Source organism: Xyrauchen texanus, chromosome 21, assembly GCF_025860055.1.
Source record: "Xyrauchen texanus isolate HMW12.3.18 chromosome 21, RBS_HiC_50CHRs, whole genome shotgun sequence".
Taxonomy (NCBI): domain Eukaryota; kingdom Metazoa; phylum Chordata; class Actinopteri; order Cypriniformes; family Catostomidae; genus Xyrauchen; species Xyrauchen texanus.
The window spans coordinates 6,909,692-6,934,096 of record NC_068296.1 but is presented as its reverse complement, the minus strand read 5'-3'; the positions used below and the strand labels follow the sequence as shown (position 1 = coordinate 6,934,096).

Below are 24,405 nucleotides of genomic sequence, written 5' to 3'. Positions count from 1 at the left end.
CCAAGTAGGTATTGCTGCAGGCTAGAGATCACCAAATGGGGGTGCCAACTCCAAAAGGGGGGCGTCACTTCCACACACGGTTAGGGTTAGGGAAAGGGTTAGGTTAGGGGCTCCCAATATCTTTACTGGCTCACGTCCTTTTTGTAAAGAAAGGGGGCAGCTGTGGCTTTGGTGGTTGAGCGGGTCGGCCACTAATCACAGGGTTGGTGGTTCGAACACCGGCCCACACAGCTCCTCATCCCAAAGTGTCCTTGGGCAAGACACTGAACCACAAGTTGCTCCAAATGGCAGGCTAGCATCTTTCATGGCAGCTCTGACGCCATTGGTGTATTAATGTGTGAATGAGTCACAGTGTAAAGCGCTTTGAATACCATTAAGGTTAAAAAGGCTCTATATAAGTGCAGACCATTTACCATTTGTAAAACACGATAACAAAATAAAATGTTGTGGAAACACTTTGAACATACACCAGCTGCCTGGCAGTTTAGAAAGCCTTAAAACATCATTATGATGTACTTTTTTTAAACTTAGACCAAACTGCAATGTTTGTGAAATGTTTTATTATGGTTTATTTTCAAAAAATTTCATTTCGCCTCTTTTCACTATTTTAGGCCCGTGATGAGAGAAACTACCACATATTCTACTGTATGTTGAAGGGTATGACTCCAGATCAGAAGAAGAAGCTTGGCTTGGGTAAAGCCACAGACTACACTTATCTTACTATAGTGAGTCATGATCTTTGCACTACTTTTCTAGCAGTACAGTATACATGTTTTTGTTTATATACTTAAGATAAAAAAGGCAAGTTTTTACAGCAGACGTTGAAACTTGACTCATAAACATCATTAGTAGCCAAATAAGTAAAAACTAGCACCTTCATCCAGGGTCTTTTGGTGTCTTTCTCTCTGTTTAAACTCAGGGAAACTGCACTGTTTGTGATGGTCGTGATGATCTGAAAGAATACTCAAACATCCTTTCGGCCATGAAGGTCCTCATGTTCACAGACAAAGAGAACTGGGAGATCTCCAAACTGCTAGCTGCTATTCTACACATGGGCAACCTGAACTATGAGGGTGAGGAAAAAAAAAAAAAAAAAAAAAAACTATGAGGGTGAGTTTGCAAGGACAGTAATTTTTTTTACATTGAGCTCCATTTTGATTAAAAAATGAAATAAAACAATTTTATATATATATATATATATATATATATATATATATATATATATATATATATATATATATATATATATATATATATTGTTTTTTGTGTGTGTGTGTTTTTTTTTGTTATGTGCTATTGGGTTGGGTAGCATTGAGACTGTAAACAGCTGATTTGGGTGCTAAAATGGTTATACATTTCCTTCACAGCTCGCACATATGATAATTTGGATGCCTGTGAGGTGGTGCGTTGCTCAGATTTGAGCACTGCATCTGTTTTATTAGAGGTAAGGTGTTTCATATAGTTTAGCTGTTCAAAGCAAAAGACATACTGTAGCCCACATGGCTCATGCTACGCTAATTTTAATGCATTTTTATTTTATTATAACTTTTTAAGAATCAGATCTTTTAAAAATGCTTTAAGAAAGTAACAATGGTAATAGAAATGGTAATCAATGATTTCATGTGATTTTTGTGTGGTATCAGATGTTTTATAGCATACTGTATGTGCATGATGTTTGAGCGCCCTCTTGTGATTAACTTTGTAACATACATTTACTGAAATGGCCTTAAAGGAATACTTGCTGTTCAATACAAGTTAAGCTTAAATGACAGCATTTGTTGCATAATACTGTTTCCACAAAAAAATATTTTGTCTTGGTTACAGTGAGGAACTTACAGTGGAAGTGAATGGGGTATTTCGTTAAAATACTTTTTCGAAAGTATAGCCACAATACATAAACAATATGTGTGTTAAATTGATTTTAGTTTGATAAAATAGTTTACTAACCTTTTCTGTTTAAATTCTAAGCCAATTTTACAACTTCGTTGCCATGACGATGTAATGTTAAAAAAAAAACTAAAATCCTAAAACGACTGTGAAAATGATAATTTAAACGTTACAGGTCAAATAATACAAAAGTTTTAACAGAATAATTAATGTAAATGCTTTTATTAAAATTTCTGTCTTTAAACCCTCCAAAAATTGGCCCCAATTCACTTCCATTTGTAAGTACCTCGATTTCTTCTTCTTCTTCTTCTTCTTCTTCTTCTTCTTCTTCTTCTTTAAACAAAACAACGGACGAGTCTAAATTATTTTTTGTGGTAATCAATATTATGCCACAAATGCTATCGAATGAGCTTAACTTGGAATATTCTTCTAAAAATAGGAATATTCCTCTAAAAATAGGAATATTCCTTTAAAAATAGGCATATTCCTTTCGAAAGGGCCTTAAAAGAATATGAATTTAGAACAGAAATTTTGCTTAATTTGTTCATTAATTTGCTCCCAAAAGAAAATACAAATGTTGACTGCATTTTTCAATACAATGAAAAACCTTTGAGACATTCAGATATGCTTAATATACTGTATACATTTCTCCGTTATTTATTTTATATTATAAGTCATTTGACAAATTATCATTCTATATTTTTGCTCAAGATTTTGATGATCTTCATTGTTTTCTGATTTTGTTAAGAAACACTGCATGTTCATATTTATGATATGTTCATAGGTGGACTTAAAGGACCTGATGAATTGCTTGACTAGCCGAACCATAATAACCCGGGGAGAGACTGTGTCCACCCCTCTCAGCATGGAGCAGGCCCTTGATGTCCGAGACGCTTTTGTTAAGGTAAAAACTCTCTCCTATAACTTCTCTACTTCCAGCCTAGTGCAATAATGACATCTGACTAGCTGTGTGCCTGTGCTGTAGGGAATATACGGCCGCCTGTTTGTGTGGATAGTTGAGAAAATCAACGCAGCCATTTATAAACCTCCATCCCTGGAGCTTAAAGCAGTACGGAGGTCCATCGGACTGCTCGACATATTCGGCTTTGAGAACTTCACTGTTAACAGGTAGCAAATGCACACATGCAACACCTAAGCATATCACATACATTTATTTATTGAAGAAATATTATCAACACTTTACACTGTAGTAACCCAGTTACACATTAATACATTTTAACAGTAGTTTGACAAAAACCTATTGTGCAGATTAGAGTTTACAACATGTATTCAACAACTCAAAGTCAACATGAAATACAAATTTATTTCCAAATGTACTTTCTTCATACATAGTTAGTGTTAATGTAATAAAGGTTATGGCAAAGTGATAGCAAAGAAGGAATGGAACACCTATTTTTACTTAATTAACATGAAATCCAGCGTATGAGTAGTTTGATTTTATGACTTTCATTAATAAAATTATCTCCACTTCAGCTTTGAGCAGTTGTGTATCAACTTTGCCAACTGAAAACCTGCAGCAATTCTTCGTCCGTCATGTTTTTAAACTGGAGCAAGAGGAGTATAACCTCGAGAATATCAACTGGCAGCACATCGAGTTCACAGACAACCAAGATGCTTTGGATATGATCGCCATTAAACCCATGAATATCATCTCTCTTATTGATGAAGAGAGCAAGTTCCCCAAGGTCAGAGACTGACTGAAGTGACCTGGACATTCACAGTGACGTTATGCCGACCATTTATGTTTTCGTGTTACATTCTGTTCCTTTCCTGTCTTTAGGGTACAGATACTACCATGCTGAACAAACTGAACTCTCAACACAAACTCAATACCAACTACATTCCCCCCAAAAACACTTATGAAACACAGTTTGGCATCCAACACTTTGCTGGTGTTGTCTATTACGAGACCAGAGGTTGGTATCATTCCCATAATACATGATATAGAAATGGGTTAAATTTGAGACTTTTGGGAGTTTAGGAGCTAATTTGGACATGACAGATAACTCAGTTTGTCTAGTTAATTGATCATGTGCTTGATAATGTGTTAATTTACATCTGTAAATGACTGTGGTTTTTGTTGCTCTACAGGTTTTTTGGAGAAGAACCGTGACACTCTTCATGGTGACATCATTCAGCTCGTACACTCCTCTAAGAACAAGTTCATCAAGCAGATCTTTCAGGCGGACGTCGCCATGGTAACGTCTCCAGCACACAACATCCCTTATGTATTTTTAATATTAAGAATAGACTAGTTACAACACAAGTTGTCACTCTTTCTTTCTCTGTGTTTATGAAATGTGGTCCAGTTTTTATGTGGTTATGTGCCCGGTGGCAGTCTTGGTAAACCAGATTCACTGCATAAGGTAAAACCGTGATAGAAGACCGTTAGTTCTGTCATTCGGAAACATGTGTTGTCCTTTCAATATCATCATTAACATCATTAAAGTGATGTTCACCCAAAAATAACAATTTCTCTCATCATTTACTTACCCTCATGCCATCCCAAATGTGTATGACGTACTTTTGAAAGATTTTAGAAGAATATTTCAGCTCTGTTGGTTTATATATAACTGAATGGTGGACAGAACTTTGAAGATTCAAAAAGCACATAAAGGCAGCATAAAAGTAATCCATTCGACCCCAGTGTTTAATATTTTTTTCAGAAGCTATGAATATTTACTATAAATATTCACTCTCACTTCCACATTCTTTTTGGTTTTGGCGATTTGCATTCTTCGTGCATATCGCCACCTACTGAGCAGGAAGAAGAATTTATAGTAAAAAAGGACTTAACTATTCTGATCTGTTTCTCACACACATTTATCATATCGCTTCTGAAGACATGGATTTAACCACTGGAGTTGTATGGATTACTTTTATGCTGCCTTTATGTGCTTTTTGGACCTGCAAATTTCTGAACACCATTTACTTTTATTGTATGGACCTACAGAGCTGAGATATTCTTCTAAAATCTTTCAAAAGTACGTCATACACATTTGGGATGGCATGAGGGTGAGTAAATGATGAGGGAATTTAAATTTTTGGGTGAACTATCCCTTTAAGCAAACTCCCGTTTCTAACCGTATGATTTTTTGTAATCAAGTAATTAATATCTGTGTAGAAGTATGCTCATTACAGCAGGCTTTACTGTAACTAATAATAGTTTATGCTGTTAACATTAGATGTACTGGAGCAGCTTTAAGTGTTTTTGCTAACTTTGTGACAGTCAGGGTTGGGAGGGTTACTTTTGAAATGTATTCCACTACAGATTACAGATTACATGTACAAAAATGTACTTCTTCAGCACTGGTCGATTTTTTCACTTGTTTTGACTATAAAAACTCTGCCAGTACAACAAGACAAAATACACATGTTAAAAATGCATTATCTGAACAACCTAAATATCTTATGCAGTGTTGTTTCTAAAACAAGATCAATCAAATTGATATTGTTTTAAGTATTTTTAGATATTTTTACTGGAAAACAAGACAAAAATAATTATCATGAAAAATATTTTTGCCCTAATTTAAAGGTCTTACTATAAAAAAGAAATTTTGATCTAACGTGAATTTTCTTGATAAAAAAATATGATCGTGCCTGGTAACACGTGCATGTAAAATGGCTAGAAATATCATTTTAGCTTGGCCTAAAGCTGACAATTTACCCAAGGTTTATTTCTATCTTATTTCTTCTACTCCAAACTTACTTCAAACAATACTGCTCGTATGAATGTAACACATCATAAGAAAGTGTTTCACTGCTGTTCAAATGCACTTTGGATCACATCATTTATATGTATGAATGTTTTCCATCTGAAAGGACTAAATATTAAATAAAATAAATGACAATAAAATAGAAAGTAATCTCTTCTGTAATCAAAATACTTTTTGAATGTAACTGTATTCTAATTACCAATTATTTAAATTGTAACTAGTGGATTACAGTTACTTATATTGTGTATTTTAAATACATAATCCTGTTACATGTATTCCGTTACTCTCCAACCCTGGTGACAGTTGTGACATTTTGGGAAATTGGGAATATCCAATGTAATCTCTTTTATTATTTTATTTTTATTTATTTTTTTAACCTCACCCGAACAAGATGTGTAACTACAATTAACCACTAATATTTCATTAGTTAGTTAGAAATTATTGTTTAGTAAGATGACATGTAGGTTACAATGGGGCTAAATACACACCTTAAGGAAAATGTGCTTTTTTCCGTTCACAAAGTGTATCAAGATAAAAAAAAAACTATATTTATATATTTTATTTATTTTTATTGAATATTGATGGAGAAATATAACTTTTGTTAAAATAAATAATAAAAGAAAATTGTTTTGATTTAAAAGTGGAGACAGAGCCTTTTATTCCAAACTTGAGGTAAAATACCCCATGTATAAAAGTTCCCCAGGGGGGTGACATATAGTTAAATCATGTAAATATAGGGACAATAGTTATAGGGCAAAAATGGTCAACCTTACAAATTAAGATTGTTACATCCACAATATAACCATTTCAGAAAATGCATTTTTCAAAAATCTATTCGCCCCGTTGTACCGTTATGTAAAATGTTCATTGTTTTTTAGCCAATATACAGCCTTAAACATCATTCACTTGTTCATGGCACAGCCTATAGTTTGAGCTCTAACCCTTTCCACCTTTTTTTGTTCTCTTAAGTAGACCGAAATAAATAATATGACATGCTTCTGTCTAGATAATATATCTGTCAAACAGCACTTCCTACGGTGAGGCCATTTCCTGTTTGAGAATGAAAGAGCTCCGGGCAAAGAAAAGAGAGAGTGATTTCAATGAGAAAATAGACAGAGAGACAGAAAAGCTTGAAATAAAATCTCCGGAAGAAATGTCCTGGCCATATTTGATTACAAATTCAAAATAAAATACATACGAAATTATAATTTCCCCTCCAATTTTTCTTTACTGTTAAAAAACAAAACAATGCAACACAGTAATGAAATCATCCTGTTTATGCACAATGCATTATTTTTTAATTCAAATCAGTTTACATGGGTACATCTACAAATGCACTTTACAATTTTTTTTGCCATTACATTACTGTTACAATGCAAAAATCGTAATGGTTACATAAATAGGCTTCTTCATGCAGAACACATTTAGCTTTTTCTTCTGATTCTGGGGTGAAATTTAACATTTTGTTCTTTACAGTTTTCACGTGATTTACCCTAAAAATAATCTTGACCTCTGCTCAGCACTATCCCTGAACATCTTTTAAAAAGTGCTCACTCTCTCTCGTGTTTGTGGGTGTGTTTCCTGATACACAGGGGGCGGAGACCAGAAAGCGTTCCCCAACTCTGAGCAGTCAGTTCAAGCGCTCTTTAGAGCTGTTGATGCGCACACTGAGCGTGTGTCAGCCGTTCTTCGTTCGCTGCATCAAACCCAATGAGTACAAGAAGCCCATGGTGAGTCAAACCAGTGTCAATTTGTACAACAGGAATGGAAAGCCATGTCTTGATTGGTGCCCATGGAGAATGAGATCTGGTTCTTGCCAATGGACGACTCCTAACTCAACATAGAAATTAAGTTTTCAGGTTTTTAGATTTAATGATTCCTAAAATGATGTTTATTGAGAATGTCTTCTCATTACTTTTCTAATAAGTCTTATTGATTGCTTTCGTCCTGTTTTGACATTGTTTAACTCTTTGGTAACATCTTATGATATATTTTATTATCAAATCAGAAGTTTATGTACATTGAAATTTTGGGTAGCAATTTAAAGCTAATTGTTAAGGTTAGTTAACATGAATACATTTGTTCATGTTAGTTCAATGCATTAAATAATGTTAATGTAAAAACCGTTAGGTTTAATGTAGTATTGTTTGTTGTTATTGAAAGTTATTATTACATGCTAACAAGTGGCTTCTACCAAGATGTATGTTTCTGACCATACTTCTGTGGTTCGTCAGCTCTTTGATCGTGAGCTGTGTGTGAGACAGCTCCGATATTCTGGAATGATGGAAACCATCCGGATTCGCCGGGCCGGATACCCCATTCGCTACACTTTCGTCGAGTTTGTGGACAGATACCGTGTTTTAATGCCTGGAGTAAAACCTGCTTACAAACAGGTGAGAGACAATTAACTGTCTGTGCAAATTCTCATAATTCCATAGAACAATATCCCTACAAACTTAACTTTGGCTTATGAAGTACATTTCATGTTTATATGTCTTCCTTGTGCACTTAATAAGCTGTCCAAATGTATTCTGGGTGTTTTTTTTTTTTTCTTAGGAGGACCTGAGAGGAACCTGTCAGCGTATCGCTGAAGCTGTACTGGGCCGTGATGATGATTGGCAGATGGGAAAGACCAAGATCTTTCTGAAGGTACCGTACCTCAGGCCCACTTTTAAAGAGCAACAGAGCTGGTAACCTTGCATAGAACTGCCAGGGGGGCTTGGGTAGCTCAGAGAGTAAAGACGCTGACTACCACCCATGGAGATGCGAGTTCGAATCCAGGGCGTGCTGAGTGACTCCAGCCAGGTCTCCTAAGCAACCAAATTGGCCCTGTTGCTAGGGAGGGCAAGGTCACATGGGGTAACCTCCTCTTGGTCGCTATAATGTGGTTCTCGCTCTCAGTTGGGCACATGGTGAGTTGTGCGTGGATGCCGCAGAGAATAGCGGGAAGCCTCCACACGCACTATGTCTCCACGGTAATGCACTCAACAAACCACATGATAAGATACGTGGATTGACAGTCTCAGACGTGGAGGCAACTGAGATTCGTCCTCTGCCACCCGGATTGAGGTGAGTAACTATGCCACCACGAGGACTTAGAGTGCATTGGGAATTGGGCATTCCATATTGGGGGAGAAAAGAGGAGAAAATAAACAAAATACCATTATTGAGCCAGTATATTGAAATCAGCATTCAAAATCAATGACTTGCCTTATCCCGAGTCACTACAATAAGCCGTAGTGTAACTTAAAATGTTTGATGATGTGACCACAAGAGACCATTTGCCATATGTTCTGGACAATCGGTACAAAACATTATCATATCATAACTTTTGAGCTGATTAACATGTGAATCTGTGAAGTGTATAGATGGAAATATCAGCTTATTGTTTTTGTAAAAACTCTGTCAGGGGATTTTATGCAGTCGTTTAAAAAAAAAAAAAAAAACATGGACTGCAATATTCGAGGTTTGTTTTTCTGTGGCCGGAAAGACTGCCCTCAGCTAGAGGTCAAAGGTCAAAAACTAGTTTGTCCATTTCTAAACTGCCAGTGCAAATTTTTCCAGGCATTGGTCTTTATCATACATCCCAGTTCTCTAAAACAGGAAATCCCACTCAGCAGGAAGGAAGAGAGGGCAGTGTCAATACATACTGACAGGAAGTAACAACATCAATGGAGGATTGGAAGAGATGCACATCAATATGAGGCTTGCTGATAACCTGAATGATGGCACATCATAAGAGTTGTGCTTAAAGATGCTTGAGGTTATAGTTCTATTAATATGGATTCTCTTTAAACACCTCTCTCTACCTTTGGCAGGATCATCATGACATGTTGCTGGAAATTGAGAGAGATAAGGCCATAACTGACAAGGTCATTCTCATTCAGAAAGTCGTGCGAGGTTTCAAGGACAGGTAAGAATGTCTGCCGAGTCGTAGATTGCATTTGATGTAGGGAAGCAGGGTCCTATATTAGCACTCACCGTGTGCCGAAAGCTTTGATAAATGGTCTTTGAAGAGTAAATAAAGCTCCAATTGGCCAGTAACTTCATCTTACTTTTTAATTTAATTTTAAGAAACTGAGATTAGCTCAACACTTTAGCTTGTATATCTTAACATAAGGTAAAAAGTTAATTCGGACCCTGTAGGGAACTTTCTGTCTTGCAATGTCACCACTTTACACAAACAAGACAAAATCAAAAGCATTTTAATCTCCCCCACAGATCCAACTTTCTGAAGATTAAGAAATCCGCCATGTTGATCCAGAAAACATGGAGAGGCTATTACTGTCGGAAGAATTACGGAGCGGTTGGTCTTACTCATTCTCACAGCATATTCACGCTTCTTACCAACAAATATTTTAACATTCTCGTCTCCTGTCTCATAGATGAGAGCTGGCTTCTCACGTCTCCAGGCATTGTATAAATCTCGTAAACTCTACCAGACGTACCACGTTACGCGACATAGAATCACCCTTTTCCAGAGCCGCTGCAGAGGGTGTCTGGTACGGCAGGCATTTAGACATCGTCTTTGGGCCGTCATCACCATCCAGGCTTATACAAGAGGCATGATCGCCCGCCGACTCTACAAGAGACTGAAAGGAGAGGTGAGATGAGCTGCTCCCTCTGATGTGTAGATTAACCTTGGCATTATCACTGTAAAATTGATGCCAACCCCCTCCAGATTGGTAAGAATGAGTTGGGTGTGAATTTGAGTTGAACTGATCACACACCACAGAATCTTGAATTGGAATTTGAATATGAATTGTACAGGAAGAGGAATTCAAAGAACTTCAATGTAGTCACACAAAAGTTTTGCGATTTAAAACAAATTACATTAATTTAAAAAAATTATTCTGATATATTCCTTAATTTTTATACCCATTTTCCAATTTATTTATACTTATTGATAAGTTGAATCATTTTTAAACTTATTAGACATTTTCTCTAAATAAGTTCAATACTGTTTTTTTTTATTTATTTTTTATTATACAATATATTATACAATTGTTTTCATGTAGCTTCATAAAAATAAATATTGGCATTCAAATGTTAATGTGAAAGTAAAGGTTAATGATCATAAAGTCTTCCACAATGCTCCATAAAATTATTAATTATTATAAATGTAATAAAATATATCTAAAATAAATGGAAATTTCTGTATTAAGGATTTTAAACATTGATTGTTACTGTAATGTTATATATCTGGAAATTCCCCATACGTAATTTCAATTAATTTTGAAAAATGTGTACAGGTAGTTGAACATTTACACTTAAAGCAGTTATATTAATTTATTTTAATCTCAATCAATATTAATTCTACTTTCTGAAAGCTGAAGTTTGTCATTTTTTTCCTATCCAAGCTTAATATGTAGACACAACTATAACATTTGTTGTTTGATTCCCCAAAACACGTTTGTTTATCCCATCCAGCCCTGAATTTTAACTGATGTAGCAAACAGGATGCAAAGCTGTCATTTGAAATTGGAACTCTGAATTGCATACAACCATAAACCGTATCTTCTCATCACTTTTCTTTCATATCTCGATTAGTACCGACGGCGTTTGGAGGCAGAGAAGATGCGTTTGGCTGAGGAACAGAAGTTGAGGAACCAGATGAGTGCCAAGAAGGCCAAAGAGGAAGCAGAGAGGAAACATCAGGAAAGACTGGCTCAGCTGGCACGAGAGGACGCAGAACGAGAGAAGAAAGAGCGAGAAGAGACGCGGAGGAAAAAAGAAATGTTGGACAAGATGGAGAAAGCTCGCCATGAGCCGGTCAACGACTCTGATATGGTGGACAAGATGTTTGGCTTCCTGGGAACCACAAACTCATTTCCTGGTCAGGAGGGCCAAGCACCAGCTGGATTTGAGGTGAGGATGTAGATTTAGGGGATTCTAGCATATCCTTTTTACATTAAAATAACATTCTGAGTTCAATACAAGTTAACTCTATGGCCAACATCTGTGACATGCTGTCGTTTACTACAGAAAACCAATTTGGCTCATCCCTCAGTTTGTAAAAGCTAACAAATATTGCTTAAGCATCAATGCAGTTACATTGGAAGTCTATGGGGCAAGGCAGTGCTCTGGAATAAACATTAAAAACACATTTCTGGAGGTCTGGGTAGCTCAGTGGTAAAGATGCTGGCTACCACCCCTGGAGTTGAATGACTCCAACCAGGTCTTCTAAGCAACCAAACTGACCCGGTTGCTTGGGAGGGTAGTCACACGGGGTAACCTCCTCGTGATTGCTATAATGTGGTTCTCGCGGTGAGTTGAGCATGGATGTCGCGGTGGATGTCTTCAAGCCTCCACATGCACTATGTCTCCATGGCAATGTGCTCAACAAGCCATGTGACACGTGGGATGACGGTCTCATGTGGAGGCAGCTGGGATTCGTCCTCCGCCACCCGGATTGAGGTCTACGTCACTACACCACCACGAGAACTTAAAAGCACATTGGGAATTGGGCATGCCAAATTGGGAGAAAAATAAATAAATAAATAAAACACATTTCCATAGGCAAAATACTTTATACTAGAGTTGAGGTACTCTAGTTCGGACTCAAGTTTGAGTCACGAGTCCAATTTGAATGGACTTGGACTTGTCACAGACTCTGATGCATTTTTACTTGAGCCTTTCGGACTCTGGATTTTTGGCTGGAGTCCAGCCATGACCATGGCATTTGTGATTCAATGATGTAAACATAGGGTGACCATTTACATTTACATTTACATTAATGCATTTGGCAGATGCTTTTATCCAAAGCGACTTACAGTGCAATTATTACAGTGACAATCCTCCGGAACAACCTGGAGTTAAGTGCCTTGCTCAAGGACACAATGGTGGTGGGGTTCAAACCAGCGACCTTCTGATTAACAGCCCTGTGCTTTAGCCACTACGCCACCACCACAAAAGCATCTGGCTGGGATTTCAAAATGGCCTCTAAATGTACAAGATTTGGCTTTGTCTTAATAATGATGTGCTCTCTACAATTAGTACTATCATACATTCTGTTTATTTGATACTTCACATCAGTTTTCACGCATATATGTTCTTATGTGTGATTATTCTGCAAATTATTAAATAGAACATATGTTTTGTCAGACTCACATTTCTACACAAAGCCATTTCTATCTGAAAATGTTGACTATATAGAGACATAATCAAATATGCTATGTATTAGGGATATTTAAACTAATATGACGGATGAAATAGACCATGGAAATTGTACAACTCAGTCCATCACATATTTGTAGTGCAATTGCAAAAAAGTCAGAAAATACAATGAAGAACACATGAACAGATTCATTCGGACTCGACCTGTTATGGACTCAGTCTTGAGTCCGACTCAGACTTGACTAAGTTGGACTCAAACCCAACACTACTTTATACATTATGCGTGTTAACGTACAGTCTCAAGTTCACAACTTTTTTTAATAATTAATGTAATACTTAAAGGCTGCACTTTTCTACTTTTAAACTTTCATTTTAAATCTGATTTAAAGAGACTTCCATTTAATGTGCATTACTGTAAATGCAATTAATGTAAATGATTGAGTCAAATGTATTTTCTGTTGTAATGTGACAGCAGCATTCAATTAAATTTAAGTATGACTGGAATTATTAACATCTAATACAGCACTCCTACAAATATGTCAGCTCTTTGAGTTTTATTTAACATTCTACCAGTTTTATAATTAGTTTATTAGCTAACCTGTGTACTTGTGCCTTGCTCAGGACCTGGAGCGAACTCATCGGGAGATCGAGGAAGAGGATCTAGATGAAGCTCTTCCTTTACCAGAGGAAGATGAGGAAGACTTGTCGGAGTACAAATTTGCCAAGTTTTCTGCCACATATTTTCAGGGCACGACCACACACACTTATGTGCGGCGCCCGCTCAAACAACCCTTACTTTTTCACGAAGATGAAGGGGATCAGCTGGTATGTGACCTTTAACCTCTGGCACTCAAACATGCTTTAGATTGTAACACGTTGAATTGTGTGTTCCAAAACCTAGTGAGCTGTCTACCTCGATAGTATTTTAAGACATCATAGATATAGGCTACTTAATTTTTATATCATAATTTTTTTAATGGTTGTCCTGCAGGCTGCTCTGGCTGTGTGGATCACAATTTTGAGGTTCATGGGTGACCTTCCAGAACCTAAATACCACACCGCTATCAGTGACGGCAGCGAGAAGATCCCTGTCATGACCAAGATCTACGAGACACTGGGCAAGAAGACATACAAGAGAGAACTGCAGGCTCTGCAGGGAGAGGGAGAGGTACACGTGAAGGAGAGAGAGAGAGAGAGTAAAAGAGTTTAAGGATTACATAAACAGTGGCTGGGTCAATAATGTGTAAAACAATTGCATGTGTGGGGGTGTCTGTGAAGTTATTCAAAAATATATAAAAATGCAATTCATACAAAACAAGTGCTTGAATGCAGCTCTTAGAAAATGTACATATTTGACGCTCTTATTCAACACGCTCCGTACGGGACTCGAACCAACATCTCCGGCGTGGGAGGCGGGTGCTCTAACAAGGAAGCTAAACGCTACAGCCTCTAGCATCAGTCGCTAGTGCACCTCTTGAGGTCAGGAGAGTGAGGTTTACACACTGCACAGCTATCAACCAGCTGGCTCCCGTTACACTCACCCTCCTAAACCTCACACCCATCCGGGTCACGGCACCATTGTGACGCTCTTGTTCTACCCGCTCCATACGGGACTCGAACCAACGTCTCCGGCATGTGAGGCGGGTGCTCTAACAAAGTCGCTAGTGCACCATCTACCAGCTGGCTCCCGTTACACATACTTAGATTTTTTTTTCTGGGACTTCAAGTAAAAAAAATTATAAGTGTAACCGTCCAGTGACAGTAAAAAATGTTATACCATTCTTTTAATAAAATTCTTGAATTTCATTCATTCTGAAATGTTGGATTAAATTATTTGGAATAATTTAGATGTTTTTTTAGGATTACTCGATTTTGAATTGCCTTTTTCCTAAAACTTTTAAAATATATTTTATTATAATTTCTTGAAAAAAAAAAGCAGTGAAACAATTATGTTTTAAAATAGTATTAATATATGAAAAACCTTTGTCCATCAAATGAAAGTCAGGTGGTGTAACCAACATGCAATCTGTTGTCATGTGACAAAAAACCCATAAAGAGAAAATTCCCCATTAGTCACAAAACTGTGTGTGAAGTAAAAAAAAAAAAGAAAATCATAAAACTATACCAATTGAAATTTGTTCAAATTTTTGTTGTTGTTTTGTTTGTAGATAATGCTTTAAATGTTTTTAAAAAAAAATTATGAAACCAACTAAACTAGATTTCCCATTTTTAGCATCTCATGAATCTTATTTTTTAATGACCAGCCTCATTAAGGTAAAGTAGCCAGAGCTGCAGGCCCAGTTGTCTTCATGATTTACAAGGTTTCTCCATTGTGTCCGCCTCTTCCAGAATGCTCACATTGACAGTCATAAGAAAAGCAGTGTGCGTCACAAACTGGTGTCCCTCACCCTTAAGAAGAAGTCCAAGATTACAGAGGAGGTGAGTGATGCTGTTACCATAGAGACGAAATCCCAGCAATCTTCCATAGCCTTCTTGGAACTCCTTTATTTCTCTTTTGGCCTCTTTGACCTCTTGAAAAAATTAATTGCACAGATCTTACTGACTGTCAGTGTTTCAGAGCAAAGAAACCTTGCAAATATCAATTCTACTCTTAGCCAAAGAGGTCTTTAGGAGAGACACTGGACTCTTGGTTTTAAGGGTAATTTCCTTTTACTCTAGGTGACCAAACGTCTGAATGATGGTGAATGCGCTGTGCATGGAAACAGTATGCTGGAGGACCGACCCACATCCAACCTGGAGAAGCTACACTTCATCATTGGCAACGGAATCCTTAGGCCAGGCCTTAGGTCAGACTTGAGACACCAAAGAGATCTCATGGAAAACATGTTTGGACTGTCTTACAGATTGATTGACTGATTGATTTGGCATTCCCAGTCAAACAACCCTTAACATTCTTCTTCCTCTTGTCTCCATCAGAGATGAGATCTATTGTCAGATCTGTAAGCAGCTGAACCAGAATCCATCTAAAAGCAGTCATGCTCGCGGCTGGATCCTCATGTCTCTGTGTGTGGGCTGCTTTGCACCCTCTGAGAAGTTTGTCAAGGTAAGATATGTTGGTTAAAATAAATCCAAACTTCTTCTGACCACGCCATGATATGACTCTTGTAAAGGACTATTGTATAGCCTAATTAATATAATGGAAGAAGCCAAACTTTTTTCTCCTGAACAGCCTTTGAGTACTGAGCCCTTAAGGGACAGAGGGGGAATTTCTTTTCTGAAATAGCTTTGCGTTCCCTTGCAATTGTTTTGCATTCTTTCACAATAAGTTTTGCATTCCCTCACAATTATTTTGGGTTCCCTCGTAATAACTTTAGGAAAATGAACCATGGTTTTACTACAGCAACCATAGTTAAACTATGATATTCATACAATAGTGAAACTACATCTGTAAAATTGACAATGGTGTGATGACAGTTAACTCTATTTTTACCATGATATTTGTAGTAAATATGTGGTAAAAATACAGGGAAAATGTATTCTGCCAAAAAACAAGGTTACTAATGTTTTACTATAATAAAACCATTAATTTGGGGTACATGTAAAATGGTATTAAAACCATGGTTCTATGGTTTTAAAAAGCATCTTACTTGCCTCAATTTAACCATGGTATTACTATGGTAAAACAGAAGTAAGCATGATTTTAACTGTACATTTGTGTTCTTTTTTTTTTGGCAGAATAATTATGATTTGTATTACAATAGTTTTGTTTTTCCTGTATTATTACTTGGATTTTAAAATCATAGTTTAGATATGGTTGTAGTAAAACCATGTAAAAATGTTTTTACTATGGTTTAATAACAAATACTATAGTTGAGATATGGTAACTGTAGTAAAACCATGGTTAATTTGCATAAAGGACAGATTCTATTGCAAGGGAACCCAAAATAATTGTGAGGAAAAGCAAAACTATTTCTGGAAATAAATTCCCTCCGTGTCCTCTTAAGGGGCTCCATATCGGAGATACGGGCTTCAAAGTTATCAATTTTTAACATGAAGATATTAAGTTAGCTAGACACTCATCTCCTCAGCTGGCACATGCGATTGTAAATAAAGAACGTCACATCCAAACCACAACCATGATCAATTTTACACAGTCATTAACGCTCTTCGACTAGCATAGTTTTCTTAGGTCAAGAATTTCAGGGATGTCTGTAAACTGGAGAAATATCACCAAACTACAGAAGCCCTGAACCGCAAGGTGACATTTTTTTAATTTTTATTTGTGTTTGTCTTAGACAAAAAATCCTCAAAAGGCAGCACATGAGAAAAGAAATTTGGATGAAAGCACCAAAACACCTAAAAAAAATTAAATAAAAAAAAATCCCTTAGTCAATTTGTTTTTTCACCTTGCAGTTCAGGACTTCTGTATCAAACAAACGCCATAGCAGAACAAAAACAGCAGTGCATTTCATCATAATTATTAAGCGAATTGAAAGAAACCTGTTCACCCAGTAAGTATAAATTAGCCTTAAGTGTAATATATAATTTTTTTCATGTAGTATCTACGTAACTTCATCAGTGAAGGTCCTCCTGGTTATGCGCCATACTGTGAGGAGAGACTCAGAAGAACGTTTGTCAATGGAACAAGGACACAACCACCTTCCTGGCTAGAGCTTCAGGTATATAATTGTACCCCACATTGCACATAAAACATTGATTTACATGAACACTTATGTATACGAGTAGTTTAGAGGATGATAGTATAGATGTTACGACTGGTTACATTATGGTTAAGAAGGTCAGCCCTTCACTGGAAAGTTATACCAGCTAGAATACTTTTTGGTACTTTTTTGTACGTGTGATACATGATACATGGACTCAACATTAGAGGGGATTTGAATATAGCTGAAATTTGAGCAGCCATATTTATCAGAGCATTTAATTGTGGATGTACTCATCACATGTGAATTTTATTCATAAGGCCACGAAATCAAAGAAGCCAATAATGTTACCCGTGACATTTATGGATGGCACCACAAAGACCCTGTTGACGGACTCTGCAACCACAGCCATGGAGCTCTGCAACGCCCTGGCCGACAAAATTAGTCTTCAGGATCGATTTGGCTTCTCCCTGTATATTGCTCTCTTTGACAAGGTACGTATGCCCTTACAAAACAGAGAGTTTGTTGCAAACTGTTGCTCGTTCAAACAGCCAGACCAGCTGAATCCTGCCAACTGACCAGACTTGGAAACCAGCTTAGGCTGGCTTTGTTTTTTCAACAGGGTTTTGTTTATTATTGTGTTCTTCTGAAACCTTCTATCGTAGATAGATGGCATGTTGTCAGTAATGCATTAATAAAAAGTTTCTGACTGTGTTTGTGACAGGTGTCATCGCTGGGGAGCGGTAATGATCACGTAATGGACGCCGTTTCTCAGTGTGAGCAGTACGCTAAAGAACAGGGTGCACAGGAACGCAATGCCCCTTGGAGGCTGTTTTTCAGGAAGGAGATTTTCACGCCCTGGCACGACCCCTCTGAAGATGGTGTAGCGACAAACCTCATCTACCAACAGATTGTGCGCGGCGTAAAATTTGGAGAGTACCGTTGTGATAGGGTAAGATGTGTGACTTCGGAATACTGTTCGATCAATATGGGGCCTTTCAATGGACGATATGTAATTTTTTTAAATGACATGGCTCTCTGGAATACTCTATTCTGATTGGTCAATGGCGCCATCTAGGGGTCTGATATGTCAGAGTAACAACCGCACAAACGGGGATTGAGTCATATCAGACCGGTTATCCGGTACTGCGAATCATCTTTCGTTATTCTCATATCAATATGTGACCTCTACAAGTAAACTAATAAATTAATTGCAACTTATATCAATGTTTCATATATATTTACTTATTTATTTGGAGAGAGTAGTCTTGTAATAAGCTGAATAATGGCAGTCAGAAAGTCATTTTCGCAAAATTATCACCAACAGAACTTCGACTCAAACCAGAGGTGCAAATCAGCTGTTAAGCGATTTATTTCTTCTCGCATTATTTTAACACAACAATATTTTATGTCCATTTATTTATTTGGCAAGGAGTCTTGTAAAAAGCTGGATAATGAGCAGTCAGACGGAAATTTTCACAAAATAAACACCACCGGAACTCTGATGCAAACTGGAGGTGGATTTCAGCGATTACATAATAACATAATGATCAGGACCCCCATCTTGAATCCATAGACGTTTAATTTAAGATTGGATATAAACCGGGGCCTGGGTTCGCGATTTTGTATCCCAGGGCATGCTGAGTGACTCAAGCAAGGTCTCCTAAGCAACCAAATTGGCCCGGTTGCTAGGGAGGGTAGAGTCACACAGGCGAGTCACTACGCCATCATGAGGACTTAGAGCAAATTGGGAATTGGACATTCCAAATTGGTAGAAAAAAAAAAAAAGATTGAACTTAAACCTGCTGTAATTTTTGCGAAACTAGCCATGAAAGGAACTGTAAAAATAAATAACATTTTCCAAAAGAGTTTTTTGAATACGCCCTTCGTCTACAGTTATTCAAACAGTCAGATGCTCCCACCCCCAATTCAGTCCATTGGTTGAGCAACGTTGGCAGGTCTAAGCAGGTCGCTCAAAACAAACACTGGAATTTTTATAGCACCACAGAAACAGTATTTTCAGCTTTTGATAAAATTAACCTATGAATGTCTTACCTATAGTTGTCTCTGCATATTAAGCTTTGATTGAAGAAAGTGTTTTAATGCTTAAAAAGTTACATCAGCTTTAATTTAACATTTAAATGTAATATTTAAAGAAATATAAATAAAATAGAATTCGCTCACCTAATCAAATTACAAGAAACGTGAGGCTTAATGTCCAAGATCGAATATCAAAAAAAGCTTTTCTGAAAAGTTTTTTTATCTACTTGTTTGAATCAACTTACCCAATAACTATTTACTATATATGATTTGGTGCTGAACATATTCTCATATGTTTAAGATTTAACCATTAAAAAACTCATATTGATTGACCACTAATTTTAATATTGATGGGAATGTTTTCATGTCAAAGTCTTGCCACCCATCCTTATATTTGACAAACATGAAATGTGTTTTGAATCACTCAAGTTCTAAGGAGGGAATATTCTTCTTTTTCTACATCTTTCCCTTTTGCTTTTTTATCTCTGATTTTCTGCTCCTTTGTTTCTTTATCCTTTTTTACCCATTTGATTGTCTTTTGCTCTCTTTCTCTACATTCTTTTCTGTCTTTCTATATTTTTCCAATCTGGTTTTTCTATTCCGGGAGGAGGAAGATCTGGCCGAGCTGGCATCGCAGCAGTACTATGTTGATTATGGCTCCGAGATCCTTGTAGAGCGACTGTTGAGTCTCATTCCATCATATATCCCAGACAGAGAGATCAGCTCGGCCAAAACCGTGGAGAGATGGGCGCAATTCGTTATGGCTGCGCACAAAAAGGTAACAAATCTGCTATTGGAAGAACATATAACAACAACATATAATGTATGTGAAAAGGTTTGCAGTGTGCAACAATAAATGTTTAAGAGTAGTACGCTACATTGCAATTCTGGAAGTGGTGTCTAACTGGATGAATTTCAGGTCAAATTTCAACCTAAAATCAAAAAAAGAAAGAAATGGGAAATTATATTTTTAGTACTACCTGTTTTTAGTCTTTTTGAGCAATTAAATGTGTTGCATACAAACCGAAAATTCCATTCATGATACTTTCTTTAAAAAATAACATATAATGTATCTTTTCAAACACACCCATATTGTCTATATTTCACTGTCACGGTAAAACCAAAGAGGCTTAATAATGTGTGTTTATCTGTTATTTTATAGTTCTGTTAGAAAGACATCATGTTTTCTTTGTAGGGCATCTACACTCAGAAGCGAGTGGACCCTCAGAAAGTGAAGGAGGAAGTTGTGGATTTTGCTCGTTACAAGTGGCCTTTGTTATTCTCAAGATTCTACGAGGCCTTTAAATTTTCAGGTACATCTTGGAACATTTATGGGTGAATGTCGTGACACTCATTGGCTTTGTATGGATCTAGTTATTCAAAAATACATTTCAAATTTAAATCACACAAATTAATTCATCTACTATGATGAATATGCTTTCAAGTCATTTTTATATTTTTGGAAAATGAAATGTTGGCTAATTTGGAATAATCTTTTATTGTTATTTTATTTCATTTATTTATTATTTCTTTTTTTTATGACTTTTCTCCCTTTTTCTGCCCAATTTGGCATGCCCAATTCCCAATTCGCTTTAAGTCCTCATGGTGGCATAGTGACTCGCTTCAATTCGGGTGGTGGAGGACGAATCTCAGTTGCCTCCGCGTCTGAGACCGTCAACTCGTGTGTCTTATCATGTGGCTTGTTGAGCGCATTACCGCGGAGACCTAGCGCGTGTGGAGGCTTTGCGCTATTTTCCGTAGCATGCATGCACAACTGACCATGCGCCCCACTGAGAACTACATTATAGTGACCACAAGGTGGTTACCCCATGTGACTATACCTTCCCTAGCAACCGGGCCAATTGGTTTCTTAGGAAACCTGACTGGAGTCACTTAGCAATCTTTTACTATTATTAAAAAAAATAAGCATTTACATTTTTTTATTTATTATTATATATTGTTTTTAATATTATTCATATTTAAAAAGCTTTTACCCCATCAAATCAAATTCAGTATGGTGGTCATTTTGTTGTCATGTGACAAGAAATCCATAAAACAGAAAGGACCCATTCAATTATAATTTACATCAAATTAAAGCAGTATTGTGGTTTTGGTGTGTTATAGTTCTTAATTCCTGTCTTCAGGTCCCAGTCTACCCAAGAACGATGTGATAGTGGCTGTTAACTGGACGGGTGTCTACTTTGTGGATGAGCAAGAGCAGGTTCTGCTAGAACTTTCTTTCCCGGAGATCACTGCTGTTTCCAGCAGCAGGTTAGAGTCTATACCTTTAGCATTGTTTAAAAATCTTTTTAGATGTTTGGCATTATTTTTGAGCTTTAATGAGGATAATTTGGACATTTACCTTCAGTTTCTCTCTCTCTTTGTCTATGAATTCTCTCGTTCTGTCAGAGGGGGGAAGCTTCAGGCTCAGAGCTTCACTTTGGCCACCATCAAAGGTGACGAGTACACTTTTACTTCCAGTAATGCAGAGGACATACGTGGCCTGGTGGTGACCTTTCTAGAGGGTCTCAGGAAGAGATCAAAGTTTGTTGTGGCCTTACAGGACAACCCCAGTCCAGGTTAGAGAAACAGCTTTTGCTAGATGTAAATATGTTTACAAAAATGTAAGCATAAACCTCACAAAATTTTGTTAGACCCATGCTTACGAAATGGACATGGGTATATATAAAATATTGATGAATACTAAGCAAAGGATTGTTGCTGTGTGGAAGTGTCTGGCTATCGTTTAAATGTCAGAAACTTAATCTCCTAACAGAAGGATGACACTTAATGTATTTGCTTTATGAAAGTCTTACTGCATGTAACTGATTTATCCTGTTTAGCTGGAAATGATACAACATTCCTGAGCTTCCTGAAAGGTGACCTAATTTTCCTGGACCAGGACACAGGCGAGCATGTCATGACCTCTGGTTGGGCACACGGCACTAATGACAGAACCAAACAGAGAGGAGATTTCCCTGCCGATTGCGTTTACGTGCTGCCCACCATCATTAAACCTCAGCCGGAAATCGTGGTACTGATATTTTCTTTTCTTTTCTTTAGAGATGCTGCTGCTGCAGAGGATATCTAATATTTATCATTTCAATCTGTTATGATTTATTACTCTGTGTTATGATATTAATCCTACGTGCCCTCTCTCTCACGTCTCGGCTCAGGCTTTGGTTACCATGACACCAGACCAACGTCAAGAGTCGATCCGGATTTCCCACGTGCCTCTGACAGAGAGCGAGGAGCGGATAAAGCCATACACTCTTGAAGAATTCTCGTTTGACTACTTTAGGTGAATGAATGCTTCCCTCATGTAGAAATGGCTTGTCATATTTAAGAAATTATATTTTACATAAAGAAAATGAAACCTAAGATTTTAAAGAGTTTTTGCATTACATTATTGCTGTACATTATTAGTGAGATTATGCCGATTCACAAATCTGCTCATTAATACCATGAGATTATATTATATTATTATATTATATTGGCATGCTTCATGAAATTCACCCTCATAGTGTCATAGATTTCAAGAACATACTATATGTGCAGTGTATATATATATATATTAGTGCTGTCAGTCAATTAATATTTTTTATTGCGATTAATCACATAATTGTATTTACATATATATATATATATGTATGTATACTGTGTATATATACTTCTATCCCTGTCAAAATTGATTTTTCCATCTTAGGAAAGAAAACAAAACAATATAATGCTTTATTTACATTTTCCAAACAAAGCCTTCCACAGTATAAAGATAGAAATGCTCTAAAATATCACCAATTCAAGTAACATTAAACGTTTACCAAATCTAAGTGGGAGTTTGACTAATTTTTAATAACTAATCACCACATAGGTTGCATATTCATTGCAATGGGCATTAAATCTCTTAAACTCACATCCTCCACAATATTAATCTGCTGATAGACTCTGGCTATCCTCTTTTTTACATCTTGAATCATGAAGCCGCATTCAAGCATTGCTTTGAGCTCCACATGAAAAGCACTTGCAGACAAAACGTCTCATTATGTGCTTTGGTGATAGTTAAGACTTGACATGCTTCTGTGGTAATTAAATTGCGCCTTACATAGGCTGAAAAATTATTTATTTTTATCACAAGTCCCATCTGGGCTTGTTTTGTACATTAGATAGCATAAAGAGGTACATTCTCCATAATTTTGTCACTGACACGGAAGCGCTGTTGTGTATGTGTGTGTTGTGAAGTGTGCGTCGTGTAATGACTCTGAGCAAACACATCACAAAGCTTCCGCCATTCCAACAAGTGTTTATGCAGGTTTATGCTGTATTAATGGTAAATGCATTAATCGAGATTCAGAAAAATGTACATGTTAAACTTTTGTAATTAATCGCATGCATTAACGTGTTAATTCTGACAGCTATAATACATATATATATATATATATATATATATATATATATATATATATATATATATATATTAGTATATGCTTTCTATAAACTTTTAATTGTATTTTGACATCATCACGATGAGGGTTTACAATGTGCCAAAACTTTTGTGAAATAAAAAGACAAAAAGCAAATCCCTTATTGACCTTTGACCCTGTTCTCTCATCCAGACCTCCTCCCAAACACACCCTCAGTAGAGTAATGATCACAAAGAACAGAGGGAAGGACAAGCTCTGGTGCTGCACTCGAGAACCAATCAAACAGGGTCTGCTGAAGAAGTGTGTGGCACATGAGGAGCTTTCACAGGAGGCATGCATGGCCTTCATTGATATCCTTTAAGACCGATGGACAGGGTTGGGAGGGTTACTTTTGAAATGTATCCACTACGGATTACAGTACACATGCTGTAAAATGTCATTTGTAACATAGATTACTCAAGGTCAGTAATGTAATCTAAATACTTTGGATTACTTCTTCAGCACTAGTAGATTTTTTTCACTTGTTTTGACTATAACAACTCTGCCAGTACAGTGAGACAAAATACAATGTTAAAAATACAT

General features: G+C 36.8%; 1 protein-coding gene across 1 annotated transcript in view; it reads left to right on the top strand.

Annotated features, from left to right (window-relative positions):
* The window catches only part of LOC127661459 (unconventional myosin-VIIa-like), a 45,778-nt gene that overhangs the window by 10,874 nt on the left and 10,499 nt on the right, over positions 1-24,405 (top strand). Inside the window, 31 exon segments of the mRNA XM_052152194.1 lie at positions 612-725; positions 920-1,073; positions 1,368-1,444; positions 2,672-2,791; positions 2,873-3,015; positions 3,382-3,412; positions 3,414-3,593; positions 3,689-3,824; positions 4,000-4,106; positions 7,217-7,354; positions 7,859-8,017; positions 8,181-8,273; positions 9,443-9,537; positions 9,846-9,930; positions 10,010-10,228; positions 11,175-11,492; positions 13,362-13,565; positions 13,732-13,908; positions 15,090-15,179; positions 15,420-15,547; positions 15,678-15,804; positions 17,261-17,380; positions 17,683-17,856; positions 18,087-18,314; positions 20,013-20,180; positions 20,598-20,715; positions 21,547-21,673; positions 21,812-21,981; positions 22,246-22,436; positions 22,579-22,703; positions 24,016-24,173. Of these exon segments, the coding sequence (XP_052008154.1) occupies positions 612-725; positions 920-1,073; positions 1,368-1,444; positions 2,672-2,791; positions 2,873-3,015; positions 3,382-3,412; positions 3,414-3,593; positions 3,689-3,824; positions 4,000-4,106; positions 7,217-7,354; positions 7,859-8,017; positions 8,181-8,273; positions 9,443-9,537; positions 9,846-9,930; positions 10,010-10,228; positions 11,175-11,492; positions 13,362-13,565; positions 13,732-13,908; positions 15,090-15,179; positions 15,420-15,547; positions 15,678-15,804; positions 17,261-17,380; positions 17,683-17,856; positions 18,087-18,314; positions 20,013-20,180; positions 20,598-20,715; positions 21,547-21,673; positions 21,812-21,981; positions 22,246-22,436; positions 22,579-22,703; positions 24,016-24,173 (4,474 nt within the window).